Raw genomic sequence first — 22117 nt, 5'->3', positions numbered from 1 at the left:
ATATACATGACGAGTCAACCAAAAGTTGTACTCGCCAATTCATTGTCATTCAAGATTCATCATCAAAATTTACGTCACTTATCAACTATATAACTGGCGGCAAGAAAAAATATATATACATGTGTCATAAATTGAATTGAATTGAATTGAATGGTCTTGGAGTACCCTAAATTATAAACGCCAAAAAATACACTCTAATTCCTTCAGCATATTGCTATTCAGATCACATTAGGACCACAAATTCCAGTCAAAACCTGAAGAACACTTTACATTATACATTGACACTTGACATAAAAAGAAACTAAACTAATTAAATTAGTAAGATGAGGCTGAATGCCTTTAAAACGCAATTGATTTCTAGCCTGCTGCAACAGATATACAGCAGTAGCAAATGCCACCGTAGGCAGACGAGCCAAAAAGGTCTTCCCCATAGCCTTGCTACCCAACCAGCTAACAATCATTCTCCGGGACACATCAACCAAACGCGAATTGGATCTGATAGAAATAGCAGACCACACTTGTTTTGAAATCAAACCATTCAAAGAACAAGTGGTCAATAGACTCCACAGCATTATCACAACAAAAAATACATTTCTGACCACTCCCAACCTTCCATTTCAAAGGCCTTTTCTTCACAGCAAGCCTATTAAACGTGGCTAACCATGAAATGAAACTGATACACAACGCGGCATACAAGGATAACCCCAAACTCTCTTCTTCCAAAAACCTTAGCAGCTTTTATTCTAAAAGAATGTTATAGGCCGAAGCAACAGAAAACTGCCCGGGTATGTGATACTTCCGTTTGATGCAGTCAGGTCTTTCAAGATGAACTCTGAACTGCTGTACCGCACATTTTCAGTGGCCTCATTTAGAGGATCAAGAAGACACCAATCATTCACTCTCCAACAATATGACACTTTTACTTCCAAACCAGGAAACTATGCAAATGCAACGGATAGATACAAACTTGAAGATCTCAAAACAAGAACCTAAAATTTAATAAACTTAAACAAACAATACTATATAGCTGATGGACAAGCATAGGTTGAGTTGTCTCTTACAAGTATGCTATCAATTGCAGCGACAGTTCGAACATAGCAACCAGACTCATCCCTGCAAGTTAAAGTTTGGTTAGTTTCTGAATAACCAGAGATTACATCATGATCCTTGACTTCCATCCAACCATTGGAAACTTGTTTGTTGTAAACAGAGCTTGAAAATTCTCCAATTGAATACTTGTCAAATAAAGCATGAGAAACATTAGTAATAAGCATGTAAGTGTTGTTCTTCATTGATCCGGGCAGATTCAAAGTCACAACTTTGAGAGGGTATTTTCTTTTCACTGTAAATAGACTAAGCAATCTTCCCAATTCATCAAGTACCTTAACTTCTCTTGTCGACTTCATATGCTGTTTGGCTTGCTTATAAGTTCCATTCCTATCAAAGTTTATGGAGTTTATGAACTTGAATTCATATTTAACAGAAGTAGTAAAGTTACCGGTACTCGATTTAATCCATCCCAGCAGCTGAGTCTTCCTTGTCCCTTTGATTTTAAGAGACCCATCAAGCAATCTGAACTCCTCTTGTCTTTTAATGGAGGAACCAGGATTCTGATAAACAACAGACTTAGCTTCCACACTAGCAGACCCAGGATCCAACCATAAATGCAAATTAGCATCAATAAGCCAATAAGAAATGCCATCAGTAACACCTAAGCCAATCACATGATCCTTCCCATCTAAAAGAAGACCTAGAAATGGCGTCAAATCGAAATCATAAGTAGGAAGATCAAACGCACCAATAGCCACTGCAGGTTCCCAAAACAAAGGGTTTATTCCACCAGTGAAAATCACCGGAAACGGCACTAATGAGTCCACTAACATTCCATCAATTGTCACAAAAACCTCCCTAAACGCTCCATTCCCACGCGGATTCGTTAAATTGTTCATTCTTAGATAAGAATTCGATGGATTAGAATACCAGAACTCATCATTTCCATGAAACGACACATACAATTCCAAAACGGCTCTACAGGTGTTACTTGGGAGTCTGAATTTCCTGAAATGAACATCTGATTCTTCATTGATAATGAACCAATATCCTTTATCATAATTAGATGAAGAGATCGGAATTACCAAATCAGCCGGCGTTTCATACACAGCCGCCTTAATCGATCCTCGTTTGCGATTGAGAATGCCGACCTCAGCTTGAACACTAACTGAGGTACTGTTGTAGAATAAAATGGTGACATCGACGTGATAAACGCCAGTGTAAACTTCATTAACGATATTTTCAAGCATTATCGTGAAATTAAGGTCTCTTTTCTTGAGAAGAGAGGAGTATCGAGTAATATCCTTCCGAACAGTCCAGTAAATTCCGGATTGAGTCGGCTCGGCGGTGCTGGTGCGGAGGATCTCAGCGCCGCCAAGCCACAGACCGGAGATACGGTCATACTGGTCACCGCGAGAGTTGACTTTGAATTCGAGGACGGCGAGGGGCCAGGGGGAGGGGCAATTGGAGGGTGGAGAATAGGGAACGGAGTAAGGAGGGCGATTGATTGTGTTGCCGAAGCTGTGGTGGATGACATGGAGAGCGCATGATGGAGTCAAATGATCGGACGGCAGAGGACGAGTGAGTTCAAAATATTGTTTGTATTTCGATTGTGAATCAGTGGATTTGATTGTAGGTGGTGGTGACGATGATGATCGCTTGAAGAAGCGGTCTGGAGACGCGGAGAGTACGACGGGGGAAATTGCAGTGAAGAGGAGGAGAAGTAGCAGAAGAGAAGCTGATCCGTACATTCTTTCGTTCATAGCTAGCTAGTTCAGTTGTGTGTTCTTCTAGTTGGAGAGTGAATTACATAATGCCCAATGAACTTTATTCATTTTAACATTATCGCTACTGAACTTTACTTAAACCCTTGTTTGGGAGTTTGAAGTTTAATGGAGGTGAGAGTTAAATGAGGTAATGAAAAGGGAAGGGAAGTGATAAAAATGAAAGTTAACAAATAATCTTATTTGGGAGTTCATAGGATGTAAATGAGGTTAAATGTTTAACTTCGTTTGGGAGTTTAAATTTGGAGGGGAATGACGGTTAAATTTACTCTGCAGAGACAAGAAATTTTTAAAAAATTTACGTTACTCCCATTAACCCCCAATTTGGAGGTTAGAGTTTGGAGGTTAGAGGAAGTAAAGATTTAACCCCATTAACTTCCATTTACTCTCAAAAAATAACTCTCAAACAAGGTTAACTTAATACTTAACCTTCCATTACTTCCATTTACTCCCATTAACCTCCTCCCAAACAAGGGCTAACTTAAGTGAGTAAATTACACTCATGACTACTGAACTTCATTCATTTAATATTGTGGCTACTGAACTTCAATTATTAACACCGAACTTTACACCTTTTAACACCAGTGGCTACTCAACACGTTAAAACAACCGTTGACGACTTCAAAATAAAAAATTCAAAGAGTTAATGATATTTTAAAGAACTTTAATTCTTGAAAATTTTCGTTTTGAAATCATTTAGGTGTTGTTTGGTTAGGAGAGAGAAATTGATTTTTTAGGAAGAGAAAACTCCAAAAATGTTATTTTAGAAAATAAAAAATATAGTTTCATGGTAAATGTCGTTTTGAACAATTTTAATTCTTAAATATTTTCATTTTTAGGGTCGTTAACGGTCATTTTGAGGAGTTAGTTAAAATTGAGCACCGCTGTTAAAAAAATGTAAAGTTCAGTGGTCATACCGTTAAGAATTGAATTTCAGTGACCACGACGTTAAAATGGATAAAGTTCAGTGGCCATGGGTGTAATTTATCCTAACTTAACGATATAATCACTGAACTTCACACTTTTTAATATTGGTTGCCACTCAACTTTAACTAACTTCTCAAAATTACCCTTAACGACTTCAAAATGAAAATATTAAAAGATTAAAGTTGTTCAGAACGATATTTACCATGAAACCACAATTTTTATTTTTCAAAATCACATTTTTGAAAGCTTTCTCTCTCTAAAAATCCACTCTCTCTCCGAACCAGACAATATCTAATTGACTTCAAAACGAAAACTTTTTAGAATTAAAGTTTCTTAGAATATTAGTAACTCTTTGAATTTTTTATTTTGAGGCCGTCAATGATCATTTGAGGCATTGAGTAGCCACCGATGTTAAAAAAGTGTAAAATTCAATGACCATACCGTTAAGAATTGAAGTTTAGTGATCATAATATTAAAATATATAAAATTCAGTGGCCATGTATATAATTTACCCAAGTTATAAATATAAGATATATAATTTAAATTTGGCTTAATATCCTAAACCTATTATGCACGGAAATGGAAACGGATACGGATATAAAAACGGAAACGGAAACGGGAACGCGATTTTTAAAAAACATAGGAAACGGAAACGTGGGGAAACACGTAAATATTAAAAATATAGGGACATATTTATAAATATTAAAAAATATAATAAATATAAAAATAATCATAAATCATATATATATATATATATATATATTATTGGTAAAATGAAAATAAATTAATGAAAAAACTACAAATTTAATGAAATAAACATGTTACTAATATCATAATATCAAGTACGAATTAATTAATAAAAACAAATATGTTTAAATATCAAAAGTGTAAAATTAAAGTCTTTAGCTAGAGAGTTAAAAAAAATAAATAGCACTACTTAAATAATAAACAATATAAAAGGTCAGTGCAACCAACCCAAACATTCAGAAGCCTCTCTCCATCACACCATTCAAGAATGCATAGAAAAAAAACTGAAAACAACGACGCAGGAACTTGATATCAAACTGGTATTGTGATTTCCAAAACCAGTCAAAGAAGAAGCAGTCGCAATTCCCGCACGAAGAAGAAGAAAACCCATACCAGACACAAAGTCGCAAAACTCAGAAGAAGAAGAAGAAGAAACCATGGAGTTACATGCGTTTAAGTTTGCAGATCAATTTCAGTATGAACCGTTTGAGTTTTGAATCTCTTTCAGATTTTAGATTTTAGAAACGCGTATCCAATTTTCTTTATTTACAGAAACGTGCCCGGAAACGGTTCGTTTCCATTTCCGGACGTTTCCGTTTCCCACATGTTGTGGAAACGTAGAAACGCTGCTTAAACAACATTTCCGCGCTTCATTGTCCTAAACTTGTTCAAATGTTCTAATAGCCTGGATTTAAAAGTGTAAATATATATTAAGCCAATTTTATAAGTAAGGTAAAAGTATAAAACAGTTCCTTATTAATTGTTTAATAGTACACAATTATCTATCAACAACCGTTAAAATTTATACATCTTTAGAAAACATAAAATTATTCTATTAATAATAGCAAATTTGATTCTTACAACCAAAACAAAGCTTTTAAATAGATAAAACTCTAAACAAAAAAAGAAAACCGAATCTTAAACAGAAAAAGTAAGATAAAAAGAAAAATATGAAAAATAATGCCAACACAGTGAACTGTGTTTTTGAAGACACGAACAAAATTGATTAGTAAAGACGAATATTATTGCAGAAGAATCGTCCTCCAAAGAAAGGAGCGGGTGAAGCAGTAGAATTATAAAGAAAAAACAACCTTCAAATCCTCACATAACACGACCATATGCTTTACAACTATCAAATTCTTACGATGTTGTCGTTCACGATTCATGGTTCCTAAAGAACCGATGCTCAAAGAGAAAGTGAGAGCAGGGGCGAATCCAGTATGGGGGCACTGGAGACAGTTGCCCCACTGACATTTGTATTTTTTGTAAAACTCATGTATTAATTTTGAAGTTTTAGAGCTTTCCCCCTTCATCAATGGAGGTTTAGGGTTTACTGGTTATATAATTGATGATGAAGAATGGTTTTAAATTTAATATTTTATTTTTATTTTTTTAATTATGTTTTAAAGCAAAACGACGTTGTTTTATTTAATTAGAACTACGTCCTTTTGTTTATAACAAAAATAAAAAAAAATAAAAAGTAAATATTTAAATGTAAAACTAAATAGGTCCTAAAACAAACAATCGATCTCTCTTATTCTCTTTAATCTCTTTAATTCTTCTTCCTCAATTCCTCTTTCTTCTTAAGCCTAAATTGAAATCCATAATCCTAACTAAAATTAAATCAAAATCTGCAGCCAATCCCTCCGTAGTTGGATCGTTGGTCCGGCACTCCATCTCCGATCTTTGCCTCTCTGCTTTGGTAATTTTTAACTCCTACTTGAATTTTGATTTGATATTTCTGCTATTATTTTACTTGAACTTGAACTTTGATCTCTGGTTTTCTATAATTATTATTTTTTAGATAAAAATTATTTTAGTCGTATTGTTTACCCCCATGGGCGAGAAATCCTGGATTCACCCTGAGTGAGAGTTTCATCTCTTATTCTCTCACCATTTAATAGCTTCTGCTACACTCTCATTAATAGCCACACGAGACGAATCTAGATTCACTTGAAACTTCTTCTCATCTACCTCCCCATATCGAGTCCTTTTAAAAGAGAAATTCTTCGTCGTTGTCGTAAAAGAAACAACCACATTTTTTCAACAAAACGGAAGCTTTGACATCTTCGAAAACCAAGGGATAAGAATCAGTTGTTTTAACAGTGATCGAGAGATTCCAATCGGCTGTTAAATGTGAATCGGAGATGCCGAAATGATAAATAGCGATGGGATTGATTAAAAAAGTAGGTTTATAAAACTCGGGTCGGTCTACGTACAAATGATGATGCAACCGTGTAGCAAAAAAGCCCAGCGATGAACAAAACCAGAAAAAAGTATAGGCAAAAGTAACATTTTTCGCGGATTGAAAGTGGTCGTGACAGTGGCAATGACATGGCGCTAGGTTGATCAACTTCCGTGTCTATTTAATAATTTTTCGCAGCTTTATTGAACTTCAATGTATATTTATATTAGTAGTGTTCACATGGACCCTAATGACCAAATGAATTGTGGTCATTCACCGTTAGATCTCGACTGATCAAAATCATAGGATGGAGATTCAAAGCATCCTAAAGCTTATATTTAATCAGCCTAGATCTAATGGTGAGTGACCACAATTCATTTGATCATGAAGGTCCATGTAAACACCACTGATATTTATATATAATTATTTTGTTTGCTTATAGAGTTGGGAAATAATTCATATTCCAAGTAGAATCACATTTTACTATGTATTTAAATGTTAATTATAATAAAATTCAACTTAGAATAGGATTCATCATCTTATAATAAAGAAAAAAAGCATGATTAAGTCCTTAAACTTTATGTATTTCAAGGATAAAGCCTCCGATCAATTTTTTTTTTTATTGAGCTCTTAATTATTGATTCTGTTATGGATTCGATTTTAAGTTTTCCATTGAATTTGGCAACACGAGCCTTTGAGAGATTTCTTTATGTCTACTGCCACTTAAGAAAAGATCACTAACCAAATACCTAAAATTTTCAATTTTTTAGTGAAAAATCAAACATGAGAATAAAAAGGAGCAACCAAACGTCCCTTAATTCCAAATTTGTTCCAAGTTTATACATCATCTTCTATTATTATTATTATTATTATTATTATTATTATTATTGATCAACCATGAAAGCAATAATTCTTGTCCAGAAATTTAGAAAAACACCATTATCAACATATACATCAATCGAAATAAAACTAACTTTAGGTATTGAATTGTTTTGATCTGTAAAAATGTCATCTAAATTTAAATAATAAAATGGTTTTTGATATTGGATACAATTATTGGTATTTTTTTTAACAAAAGAAATCCAGAATCATTGGTTACAAGTTTGGAAATTGGAAAGAGCACCGAGCTTTCATTCTTTTTTAATTTCTTTTATGCTTTTGTGGAATGGATTTTATATTAGAGCTCGGATCTCTTTCCATTTAACATCTGTATTCCACCTTTTAAATTAAAAAATCTAATTTATAAGAAATTTTATAGTATTTCAGAAGTAATACATCTAATCAATAAAAACCGTTTTACCTATTATTACATGGAAAATGATTGGTATAATAGAAAAAGTGTATATATGTAGCATGAAACGTAAATGCTTCATCCTTTCCCTTACACTGACCTCCTCATTCTCTCTCAATTACTTCTTTTTCTGGATTTTTCAGTCCAGCGTTGAAGTTGGAATTCCAGCACTGTAAATTCACGCTGGAATTTCCAGCGTTCACATTGGAATTTTTTCTGGAAATTCCAGAACGTTGGAATTTTCAGAACTGGAAATTCCAAAATGCTGGAATATTCCAAAATGCTGAAATTCAAGAAGAAAAATGTATATATTTGTAATTAATTATATTTTTATGTTTATTTTTAATAAAAAATATAAACAACAATTTCGTTATATACCTGCATTGTACGGTATTCCAGAAGTAATATATTGGATAAATGAAAATATTTTTATATACCACCATATACGAACTAATTGGTGTAAAGAAAATAAATATATACATATGACATTAATTGATTGGTCGGATGTAATACTTTTAGAATACCCAAAAAAATTTCTATAGCATGCATATCTTTTTATACTTTGTATTGTTAGGATTGTTAGAGATTTATTTCCACTGCTAGACTAACCTAGATCATTTTTGAAGATATATAAAGACGAGTCGCACTTAAAATTTTCCCTTAAATGTGAAGATTTTAGGTTTTATCCTTGCTTGGTTAACACATATTATATAACATGAATGAGAACATGGATGCAGCTGAGCCTCAGAAAACCTATTATCTTCCTATATTTTAAAATGGGGTTAAACTTACATCGTTATTTTAAAATAGTCATTCAACTTCAATTTGTCTGAACAAAATCACTTAATTTTTAGTTTTATCTCAATTAAGTCACTATAACGATTTTAATAATTAAAAATCATCGGAATGATGACATAAGTGATACATCAATATGAGACAATTCATATTTCTAACACAAATGACACATGACATCCACATATGTGCCACATGGCTATCACGTGTCGATTATTTTTATGAAAAAAAAAACTAAAATTTAGTTTTGTTCATAAAAATACCCGACATGCGGCTGTCACATTTCGTTCCAATCAGAGATTTGAGTTAACTCATGTTGACGTGTCATCCATGTTATTATTTCGATGCATTTTAACCACTAAAATCAACGGAGTGACCTAATTGAGACAAAACTCAAAGTTCAGTGATTTTATTGAGACAAATTGAAGTTGAGTGACCAGTTTGAGACAACCATGTAAGTTCAGTGACCAATGATGCATTTAACCCTTTTAAAATGTGACCATCAACGAAAAAAGAATTAAGAAAACATATTACTCACGTAAACAACACTAATCTGGTTAAGCGGACATGATTATAACACAAACTTTTTAGATTGGGTGGGTTGACTCTAGGGGCGGAGACATGGAGGGATCCAGAGGGGCCAAAGCCTCTTCAGCTGCCGAAACCACTATAACCACGAATAGTTTCGGTCCCGCTGTCTCCACGAAATTTGAGGATGTGGTGATTCCAGCCTCATATTTCCAAGAAATAATGATCGGGTGCTAAATTAGCACCCCAAAATTAGTCGAGGTCCGGTTAAGCCTTACCTAAATCCAAAATTCCAATTTTTTTTGCCTGCTACTAAATCCAAAATTTCAATTTTTTTTTTTAGCGTGTTTTGCCCTCTCTATCCAAAATTTCAATTTTTTTGGCATGTTATGCCCTCCCTATCCATAATTCTAATTTTTTTTAGCCTGTTAGGCCCTTCTTAAATCCAAATTTCTAATTTTTTGGCCTATTAGGCCGTCTCTAAATCCGATTTTTTTTGTATTAGACACAAATTTTTCTTACATGTTAAGAATCTTAAACACATTGATACTTAAAAATTAGTTCTTGACCATTTCAATTATAACACGTATATATACTTAAAAAATTTTGAACAAATTCAATTTAGAAAAAAAAAAAAAAAAAAAAAAAAAGCACCATGTGTAAAATCAGCCCCCCAACCGAACAATTCTGTATTCGCCACTGGTTGACTCATTTAATACTAACCCGGTGTTTAACATGAACTAATACAATCCGGTTACACCAATTGCTACCTCTAGTAATGCTAGACTAATTTAACTACAATGCACAACAAAACCATAAATTTATGAAAAATAAGAAAAATCATCAAGAGGAGAAGAAGAGAAAGAAGCACCTCTACTTACAAGAAACTCTGTTATACCATCATAGCCAATTGCTTTAGCCATGAGAATAGGGGTGGCACCATGATTATTCTCAGCATTACAATTAGCTCCATTCTCAACTAAAACTTCAACTGTCTCTAAGCTGCCGCCCGCGACGGCCAAGTGAAGTGGCACATTGCCCTCATTGTCTCGGCACTCCAAGTTTACCCCAAATTGAATTAGTGTTTCTACTGTGTTTTTGTGTCCTTTTATTGCTGCTGCGTGCAAGGCTGAAAAGCCGTATTGATCGTTGTAATTTAAGGTTGCACCTTTTGTTAGAAGTGATTGGAGGTGTTTTGAATCTCCACGGCGTGCTGCTGTTAACACTGCTTCTCCGCGTTCTAGGATCTCGACTATCTCCTCCTGCATTGTTGGTTAATATTGCTGTTAGGAATATTATACACAGTTTTGAAATTAGATAGAATACCAAATGTAAAGTTGAAAAAGAAAATTAAAACATTAAGGATTCGTTTATTTCGGCTGTTCCTGCTTACTGTTGCCGACAAGTAGTAGATATTAGTTGTTTTTTTTGAAAAAAAAAAAAAAGAAGAAAAAAAGCTGTGTCGGAATTTTACCAAACACTTTCTACCTTTTGTTTAGAATTGAAAAGTAAAAACCAGTTCTGAGAAAACAGAAACAAACGGGCAATAACTCAGCCTCCTTACAAAAAATTAATTGGAGGGGTTTCTGTTGCAGTACTATAGTACTGCTAAATCTATTCATGAACCGAATATCCGCCTAAGAATCTGAATATTTACTATAGTACTACTAAACCTGCTCAGACTGGAGGAAAATGATACTAGACAACAAAATTTGCCTAGGCCCACCTTTTCTAGGCCGAACTTTGAGATTTATAAAAATGAAAGCACCGACAGAGCCTATTAACATATTGGGAGCCCATAAACTTAACTCTTGAATTTAAGAAATATCTCGTTAATTTATTGGATTTGTTTAAAATAATAGGATTAAGTTCTAATTATCTGTGGCGAAAAAAAGATTGATTATGAAAAAATTAAAATGAATATCATTTTAAATAAGTTTATGAGGTATTAGTATACCACGATCAGTTCAAGTTTTGATGTGATATCATCTAAATATAGAGATAAATATTAATCCTGGTCTACAATAAAAATTTCTTCTCAAACCGAATTGAATTAATAGTGTGCTAGCAAGATTTGAACTGGGTGCTTTAAATGTAAAGCCATAAAGCCCGGTTCAATCCAATCCATTAACATATCTAAATGTCATTAAACAAAATTTTAATAGATTAGCAACCTATCAACATATCTAAATATCATTAAACAAAATGTTAAAAGGATTAGCAGAAAGACTATTTTGGGGAAAAAATTCACTGCGGAACGTTTTTGAAATTAACCCATTTATATACTCTAATAAAGTGACCATCAAACTTGAACTGATGTTTTCATTGAATCAAATATCAATTTAACCGTGTACCAAAGATTTTTTATCAATTTAACTATCAATTTGAAAGTACAGGATTAAACTAGACCATAGAGTAAAAAATAATAAGAATAAAACAATATCAACTTAAATATCAAGTCATTTATACATCATCAATGCCATCAATATGCACAGTAAAAATTTATTAAAAAAATCACTATTTAGCATAAATTTGGAGTTCTTATTAAAAATCTTTCATGTTACTTGGAATCTCTAATTCACATCTAAACAACTGTAGTGTAGTGTGATTCACTTAATAATTAAAATGATGGGATCTCTTATATTATAATATGAATGAGTCCATGTTACATATATAGAAAAACGAATGCTTCTAATAGTTTCCCTTTATTATCACCATATTACTTGAAAGACTCCAATTCACTTTTGGATACATATGTTGTGACTCCATTTAATAATTAAAATAGTGTTTCTAAAAAAAGAATAATTAAAATAGTGTGACCTTCTATAATATAGATGATCTATGAATGTTCTCAATTTCAAGAGAATTCATATGCTTCTAATAATTTCCTTTTATTATCACCATATGTACCAAAACACAGCTCAAACTGCTCAATAAAATAACATTGGCCCTGTTTGGGAATTAGCCGTTAGCTGTTAGCTGATTACATTAGCTATTAGCTGTTAGCTGATTACATTAGATGATTTGACTAGCTGATTTGATAATAGCGGTTTGTGCAAAAAAGACTAATTTTGGGGCAGGAGAAGAATGAGTCTTATCTTTTAAAATTAAGGTTAAAGAAGTCCATTAATTTTAATATTACAAAACACTAATTGAAAAAGCTCCTTTTAACAGCTTTTTCTAAATTAGAGTTTTCATCCCAAAACTCTCCTCCAAACCTCTCTCCACTAAACACTCTAATTAGCGGTTTCAGTGATCAAATCTCTAAAGTTGATCAAAACCACTCTTTTTATTCCAAAACGCTCTTTACCAAGGCCATTATCATTGATTCAAATTTTCAAACCAATTTAAATTTGGAGCTAATTGCAATTTGCAGTAAGTAAATGGAACTCACATATCCCTTATCGCGAGCAGCGTCAAATGCTGAACGGCCACGATTATCTGCAATAGTGGGGTCCGCATCCATCTCAATTAGCATTTCAACCATCCGACGGTCACCATTAGCCGCCGCCCTATATATTGCAGTCCTGCCATCCTTGCTCCTACAATTCTTATCTGTACCCGATTCCAGCAACGCTCTAGCGCAGCTGATATCCCCCTTACTTGCCGCCAAATGCAACGGTGTTCTCCCCGCGTTATCTCTCAAATCCAACGGCCCAAATCTTTCAACCAAATCTGAAATCTCATCCGTCCGATCAAACGCCGTTTCCGACTGCATGTCATTCCACACCAACTGAGAACCCACCGGATAGAAACTCAAATTATCTGCTTCCACACGTGCCTCGATTTTTAATCCCGCTTCAAGCAGCAGATTAACCATATTCTCCGGGTCATTCAACTCGGTGGCGACACGGAGGAGCGACTCAGCATTTTTAGGAGACAACTCAGCCAGAATCGACCTCTGCCTTTTTATCATATTCCTCACCGAGTCAACATCGCCGGAGCCGACAGCATGACGGAGAAGAAAATGACCGAGGAAAGCAACCTTGAGCTTAAAATCCTGAGTTGAGCCGTGAGGGAGCGAAGAGAACCACGAGTTAAGCGAATCGGAAGAATTGGCGACAAACGGTGCCGTTTTTATGAGGAAACGATCAGACGGAGAGCGAGGGAAAGAGGAAGGAACATGAGTTTGGGGTTTGAGGATGATTTGAAATGTGGCAATGGATAAGGGAGGAATAAATCCAGTGGGTGGATTAACCAGAAACTTGTGAGGAGATGAGGTTTGTACCTTGAAAGCTATGGGAGTGGTGGCGGAGAGTGACCGGAGGCGAATGTTGGCTCTGCATTTCGAATTAAGCACGAAATCTAGGCGAATTTCGGTGTCGGAAACCTCCACCAACGGCTTCTCCATTTTGAAGAAGGTGAGAGATGGAGGAGGAGTAGTTATTGAGGAAGGGGGAGGGTGCACGTGATACTGTGGGGGCTCATGCAAAAGTGTGGGAAATTTGGGACTTTGTCGTTTTATAGAGAAGATGCCAAAACGACATTGAGATAAGGAGTTTACATGGAGGTTTATAGCCTGTCATTATAGCTGAAAACATTGGTTTACTAGATGGTATTATTCTTGGCTTGGATAGAGGTTTTAAAACAAGTACGGCTATTTTGGAAGAGTAGTATTGCTAGAGAGGGGTTTCTAAACTGATACTACAATTTTTAGAATTTAGTGTTCTAAATAATTACATTTTAATTATTGGTTTTATAATTAATAATTGAGATTATTATTATTTTGTTGGGATTAAGGAAGGCGTTGTATGGGCGAGGAACTGTGGATTTTCAGCGACCATCTTTGAATCCGACGCGAAGAAGGTTATCGACGCTATAAATGCTAACAGTATCCCGAATACAGCTCTCCAGGAAATGTATGTGGACATTCTCACAGTTGCCTCCGATTTCAGTAGCTGCGAGTTCGTGCATATATCTAGAATAGGCAATTCTGTGGCTCATGGGATTGCACAATGGGCAAAGGAACTAACGGCACCAATTTACCTAATCGAGGATGCCCCGACAATTGTCTGGCACCTAATCTGTAATGATACTACACCTCCTGAAAATGAATAGAAATTCTGTGTTTTCTCTCAAAAAAAAAAAGGAAGGCGTTTAAGCCAGGCAGAAAAAGAAAAAACAAAAAGAGAAGACAATTAAAACTAAGTTTATGATATACACTAGTATAAGATTTAAATTTGATTTTAAGGGAAATATAGATTTAATTTTAACATAGAAAATTATATAAATTTAATCCTAACATTTTTAAGTAAAATCTATTCTAACCATATTTTACGGAAATTTTTAACCACTAATTTGACTGACTGTTATTTAACTGTCACATCGAATTTTTTAAATAAGTTTTTCGGTAAACTGAAACAGTTTCGTCCATTTTTTTTTTTGTTGGTTATTTATAAATATATTAGTAGCACATAAAATATTTTAGACACTTCAATTTTTTTTTATATGGATAAATAACGATAGTGTTGATTTTGATCTTAAATCAATAAAGAAAAGCTAAAACTAGAAGGCGTGAATCCCAAATAATAGATATAAACCTTGCTCTCAAGATAGAGAGAATCTGTGTTTGATTGATTAAAAGTATTCATCATTACAACGGGTAAATTTCATTAATGGTGTACCACCTTTGTCTAATTTCACATTTTGGTGTACAACCTTCAATTTGTCTCATTAATATATACGAACTTATAGGTGACCTCCCACTTTGGTGTATGGCCGGTTAAAATGACCGGTCAACGCTAGTCAACATGTCATATCATCTTTTTTCATCTCTCCCATTTAAAAATGTAAGACCCTTTACATTTAAAATGTCTAAAGCACCCTTATTACTTTTCCCTATCCCTATCTCTCTATCTTCATCTTCTTTGCTCCATTTCTTCTCTCTCTAATCTCTCTCTTCAAAGATTCAAGATCTGTATTTAATAAAATCTTTTCATCTTCTTCTCATTTTCTTTCTCTCTTTACGGTATGTTTTTTTTTTGTTTTGTACACATTCATCAACAAATCAATTGCTTTTAAAAGTATCAGACAACAATGTAGATTAACGGAAAAAAAATGTAAGATTAATACCCTATTTCTATGGATCAGAGATTTACAAGTCAATCTCCAAATACTCTCTTAATACCCACAAATGGAGAAACTTCAAAAGAATAAAACCCAAATTAGTATATCAATTAGCCAAAATAATGAGGAGAAACCAATATGTATAAATAATGCTATGAAAGTAAATCCTTTTGGAACTTAGGTCGGTCGTGCATTGTTGCAAGAGGGTGAAACTCTCATTTGGATAGAACTCCATCTCCAAATAAAGCATGACAGGTCCAGCAATATGGAGGAAAGCAAGTAAATATAAATCCTTGTGTGGGTTTTTCTTCGTCAAAATCAAGTTCAGCCAGATATAGAAGATGAAATTGATGTGTGGGTTTTGCCTTTTTAGATGCTTAGATTTGGGATTTACAGGAGATTTATGTGGCTGCTTGAATCTAAATTAGATTTGGAATTTACATATTTTCTCTATTCTCTTATTTTCTGGGCAACCAAACATAATTTATTCTGATTTTCACTCTTTGACATTCAAATTCTATGGAAGGTAAAGCCATTCAATCGCTGGATATTTAGGAAAAAATTGGTTCGAAATTGGTTTCTGAGAGAGGTTTTAGAGATAGAAATTAAGAGAGAGAAGAGTTAATCCTAGGAGAGAGAATGAATTAAAGAAATAAAAATTAGGAGAGAATTAGAGAAAACAATATTTTGATTAAGGGGTATAAAAGTAATTTAATAATAAGTGGGGTCAAATTTAATTTTTAAAATATGAAAATTGATGAGGTGTCACGTTTGACCGGTCATTTTAACCGGCCATACACCAAAGTGAGAGGTCACATATAAATTCGTACATATTACTGATACAAATTGAAGGTTGTACACCAAAGTGTGAAAATGGGCAAAGGTTGTACACCATTGATGAAATTTACCCTCCTTACAACAAACTTCAGGTTTAAATACCTCCCCTAAAATAAAGACCAAAGACAATAAAGCCTTCAATAGGGTTATAACTCAATAAGGGGTAAAGTGAGGTAGAAAGGGTAAATGGAAAAGCAGTAAATAAACCTTAATGGCAAAACAATAATAATAGAGTGACAAAAAAGTATTAGAATGAAACATTGTTATGGCAGGTTTGTCCCCTAGGTGAAGAAGTAATCTCACACGACGTGTGATCTGTCTGACACATAGTGTGGTTCAAAACTCTGATAGCTCGAATGGTCGCAAGGGGTGGTCTTCGATGGCCTCTCTCAACAGGTCACACAGCGTGTGAGGAAAGTCACACGCCATGTGAATTATCACAACAGTTCTAGAAGCTTCAGTAAGCTATCCACACGTTGTGTGGCCTTCTAACACACCGTGTGGATCCATCTTCATGCGCTTCTTCATTAAGCACCCTGCTCACACGATGTGTGGCTGATGTTACACGTCATGCGAGGCGTTCCCCCATCTTGACTTGGACCCTTGAAGGAGGTGTCCACATTATTCTCCATTTCTTTAAAGAGTTGGACCCCGACTCACCCTTAGTAAACTTAAGAGACCCATCCGGCTTCCATGGACATAGATCACGTACGTTGGAAGAAGTTGACATCTTGCCTAGCCAATTGGGGAGAGCCACATGATAGGCATTTTGCATTGACTTTCTTGGTTACATTATACGAGTCACACTTCCTTGGCCGAAGCTTGCTATTTAGTGCGCTAGCGAGCCTCTCCTTGCTTAGGTATGCCATCACATCATCCTTGACTTCGAACTGAAGGTCCTTTCGATGTTCATCAACCCTTACTTTTAAGTTCTTGTTCTGCTCTTTAAGGCTTTTTTCACCTCTAAGTGCATTTTTTAGTATTCGTTAGCAAGGTTATGGGTGGTCACATTCTTCTTGTCACTCTTTGGGTTGTCCAAAATGTCTAGAGTATGGTTGGGGGTCTTCATATATACCACTTTGAAAGGTGAGTTCCTCATGACCGAATATATAGCTCCATTGTAAGCAAACTCCGCTTGGGCCAATACCAATTCTCACATCCTTGGTTTATCCATACCTTTGCTCCTCAAGAGGTTTCCCAAAGTATGGTTGACTACCTCGTTTTTCCGTCGATTTGTGGGTGGACGATTGTGCTAAACTTCAAGGAAGTATCGGATAGAGCCCACAAGGTAGGCCAAAAGTGGCTTAGGAACTTGGTATCTCTATCTGAAACCATACTATTTTGGAACACAATGTAATCTTACCACTTCTCGAAAGAATAGTTTAGCAATAGCGGTGGCATCATTGGTTTACCCGCACGAGATGAAATGTGCCATTTTGGACAATCAGTCCACCACCACAAAGATAAAATCCATGCCCTATTGTGTCCTTGGCAGAACCAATACAAAGTCCATTGATAAGTTCTCTCATACATAATCTGACACCGATAACGACATGTGCAACCCCGAATTAGTAGAGTGCCTCTTGAAGTTTGTCACTTGTAACAACTCTCTACAAGGTAGGCCACGTCCCTTCTCATCCTTGGCCAAAAGTATTGAGAGCTTACCGCTTCATACGTCTTGTCTTGCCCAAAGTGCCTGTTGAAACACCTTTCCACAAGATTTTGATTTGACAAAATCATCCATGATTAAAAGGCAATTAAATTTAGATGCTTTGATTTAATTGTACTAATATGTTTGTTAAATCTGGAGTGCAAAAATATATAAAGAAAAAGACAGGATAAAAGTCAGCACAAACGAAGCTGAGTAGAAAAGAACTCAGCATGACAGAATAGAAGCTGAGTGGATTTAAAGTTCAGAAAACAAAACGAAGCTGACTAAAGCTGAAGACCTCTTCAGGAGTCGTTAAACAAAACGGACCTGACCTTGAAGGAACTCAGCATGAACCATGAACAAACGAAGCTGAGTATTCGTCAGGACAGCATGAAGGATCTGTTTTACTAAAAGACAAAGTCTGCCAATCTTCTGCACCAATAATTGGAACCTCGAAGACATCTAAGAAGACTGATTCCGAGAGTCATGGGACGTTGGATTATTGGAAACAGACAACTGGCACAAACAAACAAAACAGACGCTAGAAGACAACCTGACACCTGAAGAAAAACAGAAGCAGGGAATGGCGTACAGTCTGAAGCTTTCCAGAAAATGTTCCCCAAAAGAGCCGTTTTGGTTGCAACGGTCAAGACATTTTAAACGATCAAGTCCACAAGTTTTCGTCTATAAAAGGACAATCGAAGAACCAAAATATAGAGTACTGAAGCATCAAAAAGAAAAATACAAGAGAGAAAGTTTCAAAAGCACTCAAATACAAAAAGAATCTTACACCGACGTTTCTATTCTATGTGTAAATGCTAGATTGAGTTGTAATCATCTAAAGTGTTCCTTAGTTCAAAAAGGAACAAGTCTGTGATCAATAGAAATATTGAGAGAGTAAAGCTGAGTGCCTAGTTGTAAGCATTTCAGTAGTAGAGAAATCTAGGTGCTGGGTTGTAGCACTTAGTAGGACTTGAGTAGACGAATAGAGGAAGGTACTCTTGCATATTCAACTGCCTTGTAATTGGTTTGTGCTCTACCATTAAAGAGCTCAGTATTGGATTCAAAAAGCCCGGAGGACTCTGGGGACTGGACGTAGGCAGAGAGGCCGAACCAGGATAAGTGATACTGAGTAATCTCTGAACTCTCTCTTATATCGTATGTGTTGTTTGCTAAATTTACTCAGCATATAAATTGCCTAAGCTGACCTTGAGTAAATAAGTGGTGCTGAGTTAGAAGCTGACCTTCAAGAGTGTCAATTCTCAACTCACAAGAAAACAACTTTAGTCAACTTCTGACTAAAGCTGTCTTCAAACATATCTCACCAAGCTGACCAAAAGCAGAGTTAATAAACTCTCAAAATTACTTCCTGTCAGCTTAATTAAAACGCGAAAAAGTTATATTAGTTCCTAACCCCCCCCTTGGAACTAATTATCAGGGACCAATAGTGCCCCCCTAAGCTTCCCACATGAAGATCCCAGATCATTTTCTCCTAGATGGAGGTTCATGGTAAACACAATTGGTTACCCCACATGACGTATTTATCAAGTAGGTGGTACTCTCCATCCCCGGGTTGACCCATACAGTTTTCCCAAATGGCCCAAAAGTCTAGATCCTCTTTATATTCCTATTCACGTGCTCAAAATAGATTAACTCAATAGCCAATGTCTTTAGGAGTGTCAGTATGATATTAGATATCAAATGGATATTGAAAAGTATTTAGAAAATTGTTGTTAACTTACTTCTAAAGATGTCTTGATGGAGAGATATATACTCCCTTTTGTAACATACTTGCCTTAATTAGGCTTAATTGGGTCATTTCATCATTACTTCCATTAATTGACATTACTCTCATTGATTATAATTACTTCCCCTTCTAGAAGGTATAATATGATTTAGGAAGATTAATGGTTTCCTTAAGTTTATACATAACCGTACAAGACGTGCAATATACATTCTTTCCTCCTTTCCACCATCTTCTGTTGAATCCCATAATCAACCCTTCATATTTATCTGGATGTACATGTATTTGGCATACCTCTTACCATGGCGAGTCTATCACGATCAGACTTTTGGAGGTGAATCCTCTCATCTAGATTCATTTGTGTCTTATTGTGGATTCTTCATGTTTCCTATCTTCTGCGTATTTGCTTATCCGATGATGATTGGTGGCATCTTTTCCAAATTTGGACGTTATAAAAAAACATGGGGCAAGAGGAAGAAAGATAGACTGTGCAAGAGCATGAGTCAACTCATTCGTTTGCCTCCGAATAAATTTGACTGAGCAAGAGTAATTCTGACGAATTAAATATCGATAACTATTAATTGAAATCCTCAAACTCTAATTGATCCTTCTTACCTGAAATAATAACATCCACTACCACCTTAGCATCCAACTCAAAAATATATGATTCAAGCCCAATTCAGCCGCCAAATTAATTACTTCTAATAGTGCTAGAGCCAATCATTCTTTGACATGCAGAATTCCAGAAATGAATGCAGTCTGAGTAGTAATAAACCGCCTTATAGAGTATCTAATAACTGCCCTGATGCCCGACCGAGAAGATTTTAAAAAACCCACAATGAATTGCATTTAATCCCCTAGGAAGGGGGAGAATGCCACACCAAATAGCATAGAACAACACAAATTGGAGCAGTAACATGCTTCATCCGCTTTACTCTAAATAGGTTGCAGGTTGTGTCTTTGGTAGCAAAGGAGATTTGCTCCAATAAGATAACCAAGTTGTTCCATAATCTTATTCTCAAAACACCATAGGCTCTATAAATGCATGAGGAAATTACCAATCAAAGTCTTTGTTGAAATCGTAAAACCATCACAGATAAAAGATGAAAAGTTCTTCATATTAACAATCGCAACCCGAATTAAATCCAACAAGTTCGCCTCGTTCCAAACCCTTGCAATCAAACATGCAATAAGAAAATGACACTCATCCTTAATATCCCCATTGCAATAAACACAAGTACTCCTCACATCTATACCTTTTCTGAGAAGATTAACTCAAGTAGGCAAACATTTCCTAAAAAACTTCCAAGAAAAAAATGAACTTTGAAAGGAACTTTTGCTTTCCAAATATGTTGCCACTCCCTCGACATATGTAAATGAGTCATCAGCTCAAAAGTAATAACAAGCTTATAAGTGCTTATAACTAAGTAAGTCCTAGAAGGGTTCATATGCCATATTAAACAATTACTTCTACTCCCCTACTTAATTGGTAATATCAACATTTCCTGTATCACTCGGGGTATAATTAACTCCTCCATCAACTTAGTATCCTATTCCAATGATTTAAGAGCAAAAAGATCACACACCTTAAGTTATTCTAACTTCTCAATTATAAGAGTTTGAAATACATAGGTTGTTATCATCCTTAAGCCAATGATCCTTCCAAACACTAATAGAGGTAGGATTGCATATCTTCCACTAAAACCTTTTTCAGCACCAGATGAGAGCTCCAAATGCTCCTTTAGATATAAGTTGGTGAATGCCCTAACTTAGCATTCAAGAAATCCCCCCTGGTAGCATTTAACTTTGAAAACCTTACTAGCAATGTTGGATCAATTAATTGTCTCAAATTTTGTTATTCTAACATAGCTAAATTGAAAGCAGTGAAGTTTCAGAAATTTAGACCCTAAAGTACACACAATATTTCCCAAGATAACCAATTCAACCCTCATTCCCTTGATTTTTTGTTACCCCACTAAAAATAATTCAACATTCTCTAAAGCTCTTCAGTAGTATAAACTAGAAGGAGTAAGACACTCATAAAATAGATTGGGAGTGCCTATCGAGCTACCAAGATGAGAGTAGACACCAGCCTTGGAAATAAGCTCACTTCCCCGATTCTAAAGCTTCTTCCATAACCATTCTTTGAAATGAGAAAAATAGCTTTCTTTTTCTAGCCAATAAGCGAAGGGAGCCCTAAGTAGGGATCCACATGTTAATAGGATTAGAGACCTCTAAGATGAAAGAGATGCCATCCACAAAATCTTATCAACATTGCTACTACACATTAACATTGTGATGCCATGTTTCTATAATTAGGATTATTGTATAGAATAATGATAATTATAATTACAAAGAAAGTTTTAACTAAACCTTATATATAAAATCGTAGAACAATAAACCTAATATAATATAGTGAATAGGAAATTAGGATAAGTGTTATCTTAATCAGTAAGATAATTATAAAGAGGTAAAATGGAGAATAACTCTAACAATTTTTTGTTCAGAAAATCGA

At 35.1% G+C, this 22117-nt stretch overlaps 2 protein-coding genes across 2 annotated transcripts; both read right to left on the bottom strand.

Moving 5' to 3' along the window:
• Positions 1-122: 122 nt before the first annotated feature.
• LOC136226123 (peptide-N4-(N-acetyl-beta-glucosaminyl)asparagine amidase A) lies at positions 123-2872 on the bottom strand. Its single transcript, XM_066014453.1, has one exon. The coding sequence runs from the start codon at positions 2811-2813 to the stop codon at positions 1020-1022; it is 1794 nt and encodes a 597-aa protein (XP_065870525.1). The 5' UTR covers positions 2814-2872; the 3' UTR covers positions 123-1019.
• A 7088-nt stretch (positions 2873-9960) lies between these two features.
• LOC136226124 (protein VAPYRIN-like) lies at positions 9961-13738 on the bottom strand. The gene is made up of 2 exons (XM_066014454.1): positions 12699-13738; positions 9961-10566 (listed from the first exon to the last, which is right to left on the bottom strand). Exons 1-2 carry the CDS (start codon positions 13653-13655, stop codon positions 10126-10128), a joined length of 1398 nt encoding a protein of 465 aa, XP_065870526.1. The 5' UTR covers positions 13656-13738; the 3' UTR covers positions 9961-10125.
• Positions 13739-22117: the final 8379 nt, after the last annotated feature.

This window comes from Euphorbia lathyris, chromosome 4 (assembly GCF_963576675.1).
Source record: "Euphorbia lathyris chromosome 4, ddEupLath1.1, whole genome shotgun sequence".
In the NCBI taxonomy this organism is placed as follows: Eukaryota; Viridiplantae; Streptophyta; class Magnoliopsida; order Malpighiales; family Euphorbiaceae; genus Euphorbia; species Euphorbia lathyris.
The sequence above is the reverse complement of the archived record's forward strand: the minus strand, read 5'-3'. Positions and strand labels throughout refer to the sequence as shown.

Coding starts and splice junctions, on each gene's coding strand:
- LOC136226123 (XM_066014453.1), bottom strand. CDS start 2,813: ATGAACGAAAGAATGTACGGATCAGCTTCTCTTCTGCTACTTCTCCTC.
- LOC136226124 (XM_066014454.1), bottom strand. CDS start 13,655: ATGGAGAAGCCGTTGGTGGAGGTTTCCGACACCGAAATTCGCCTAGAT. Junction 10,567..12,698: donor CTGCTCGCGATAAGGGATAT/GTGAGTTCCATT, acceptor CCAACAATGCAG/GAGGAGATAGTCGAGATCCT.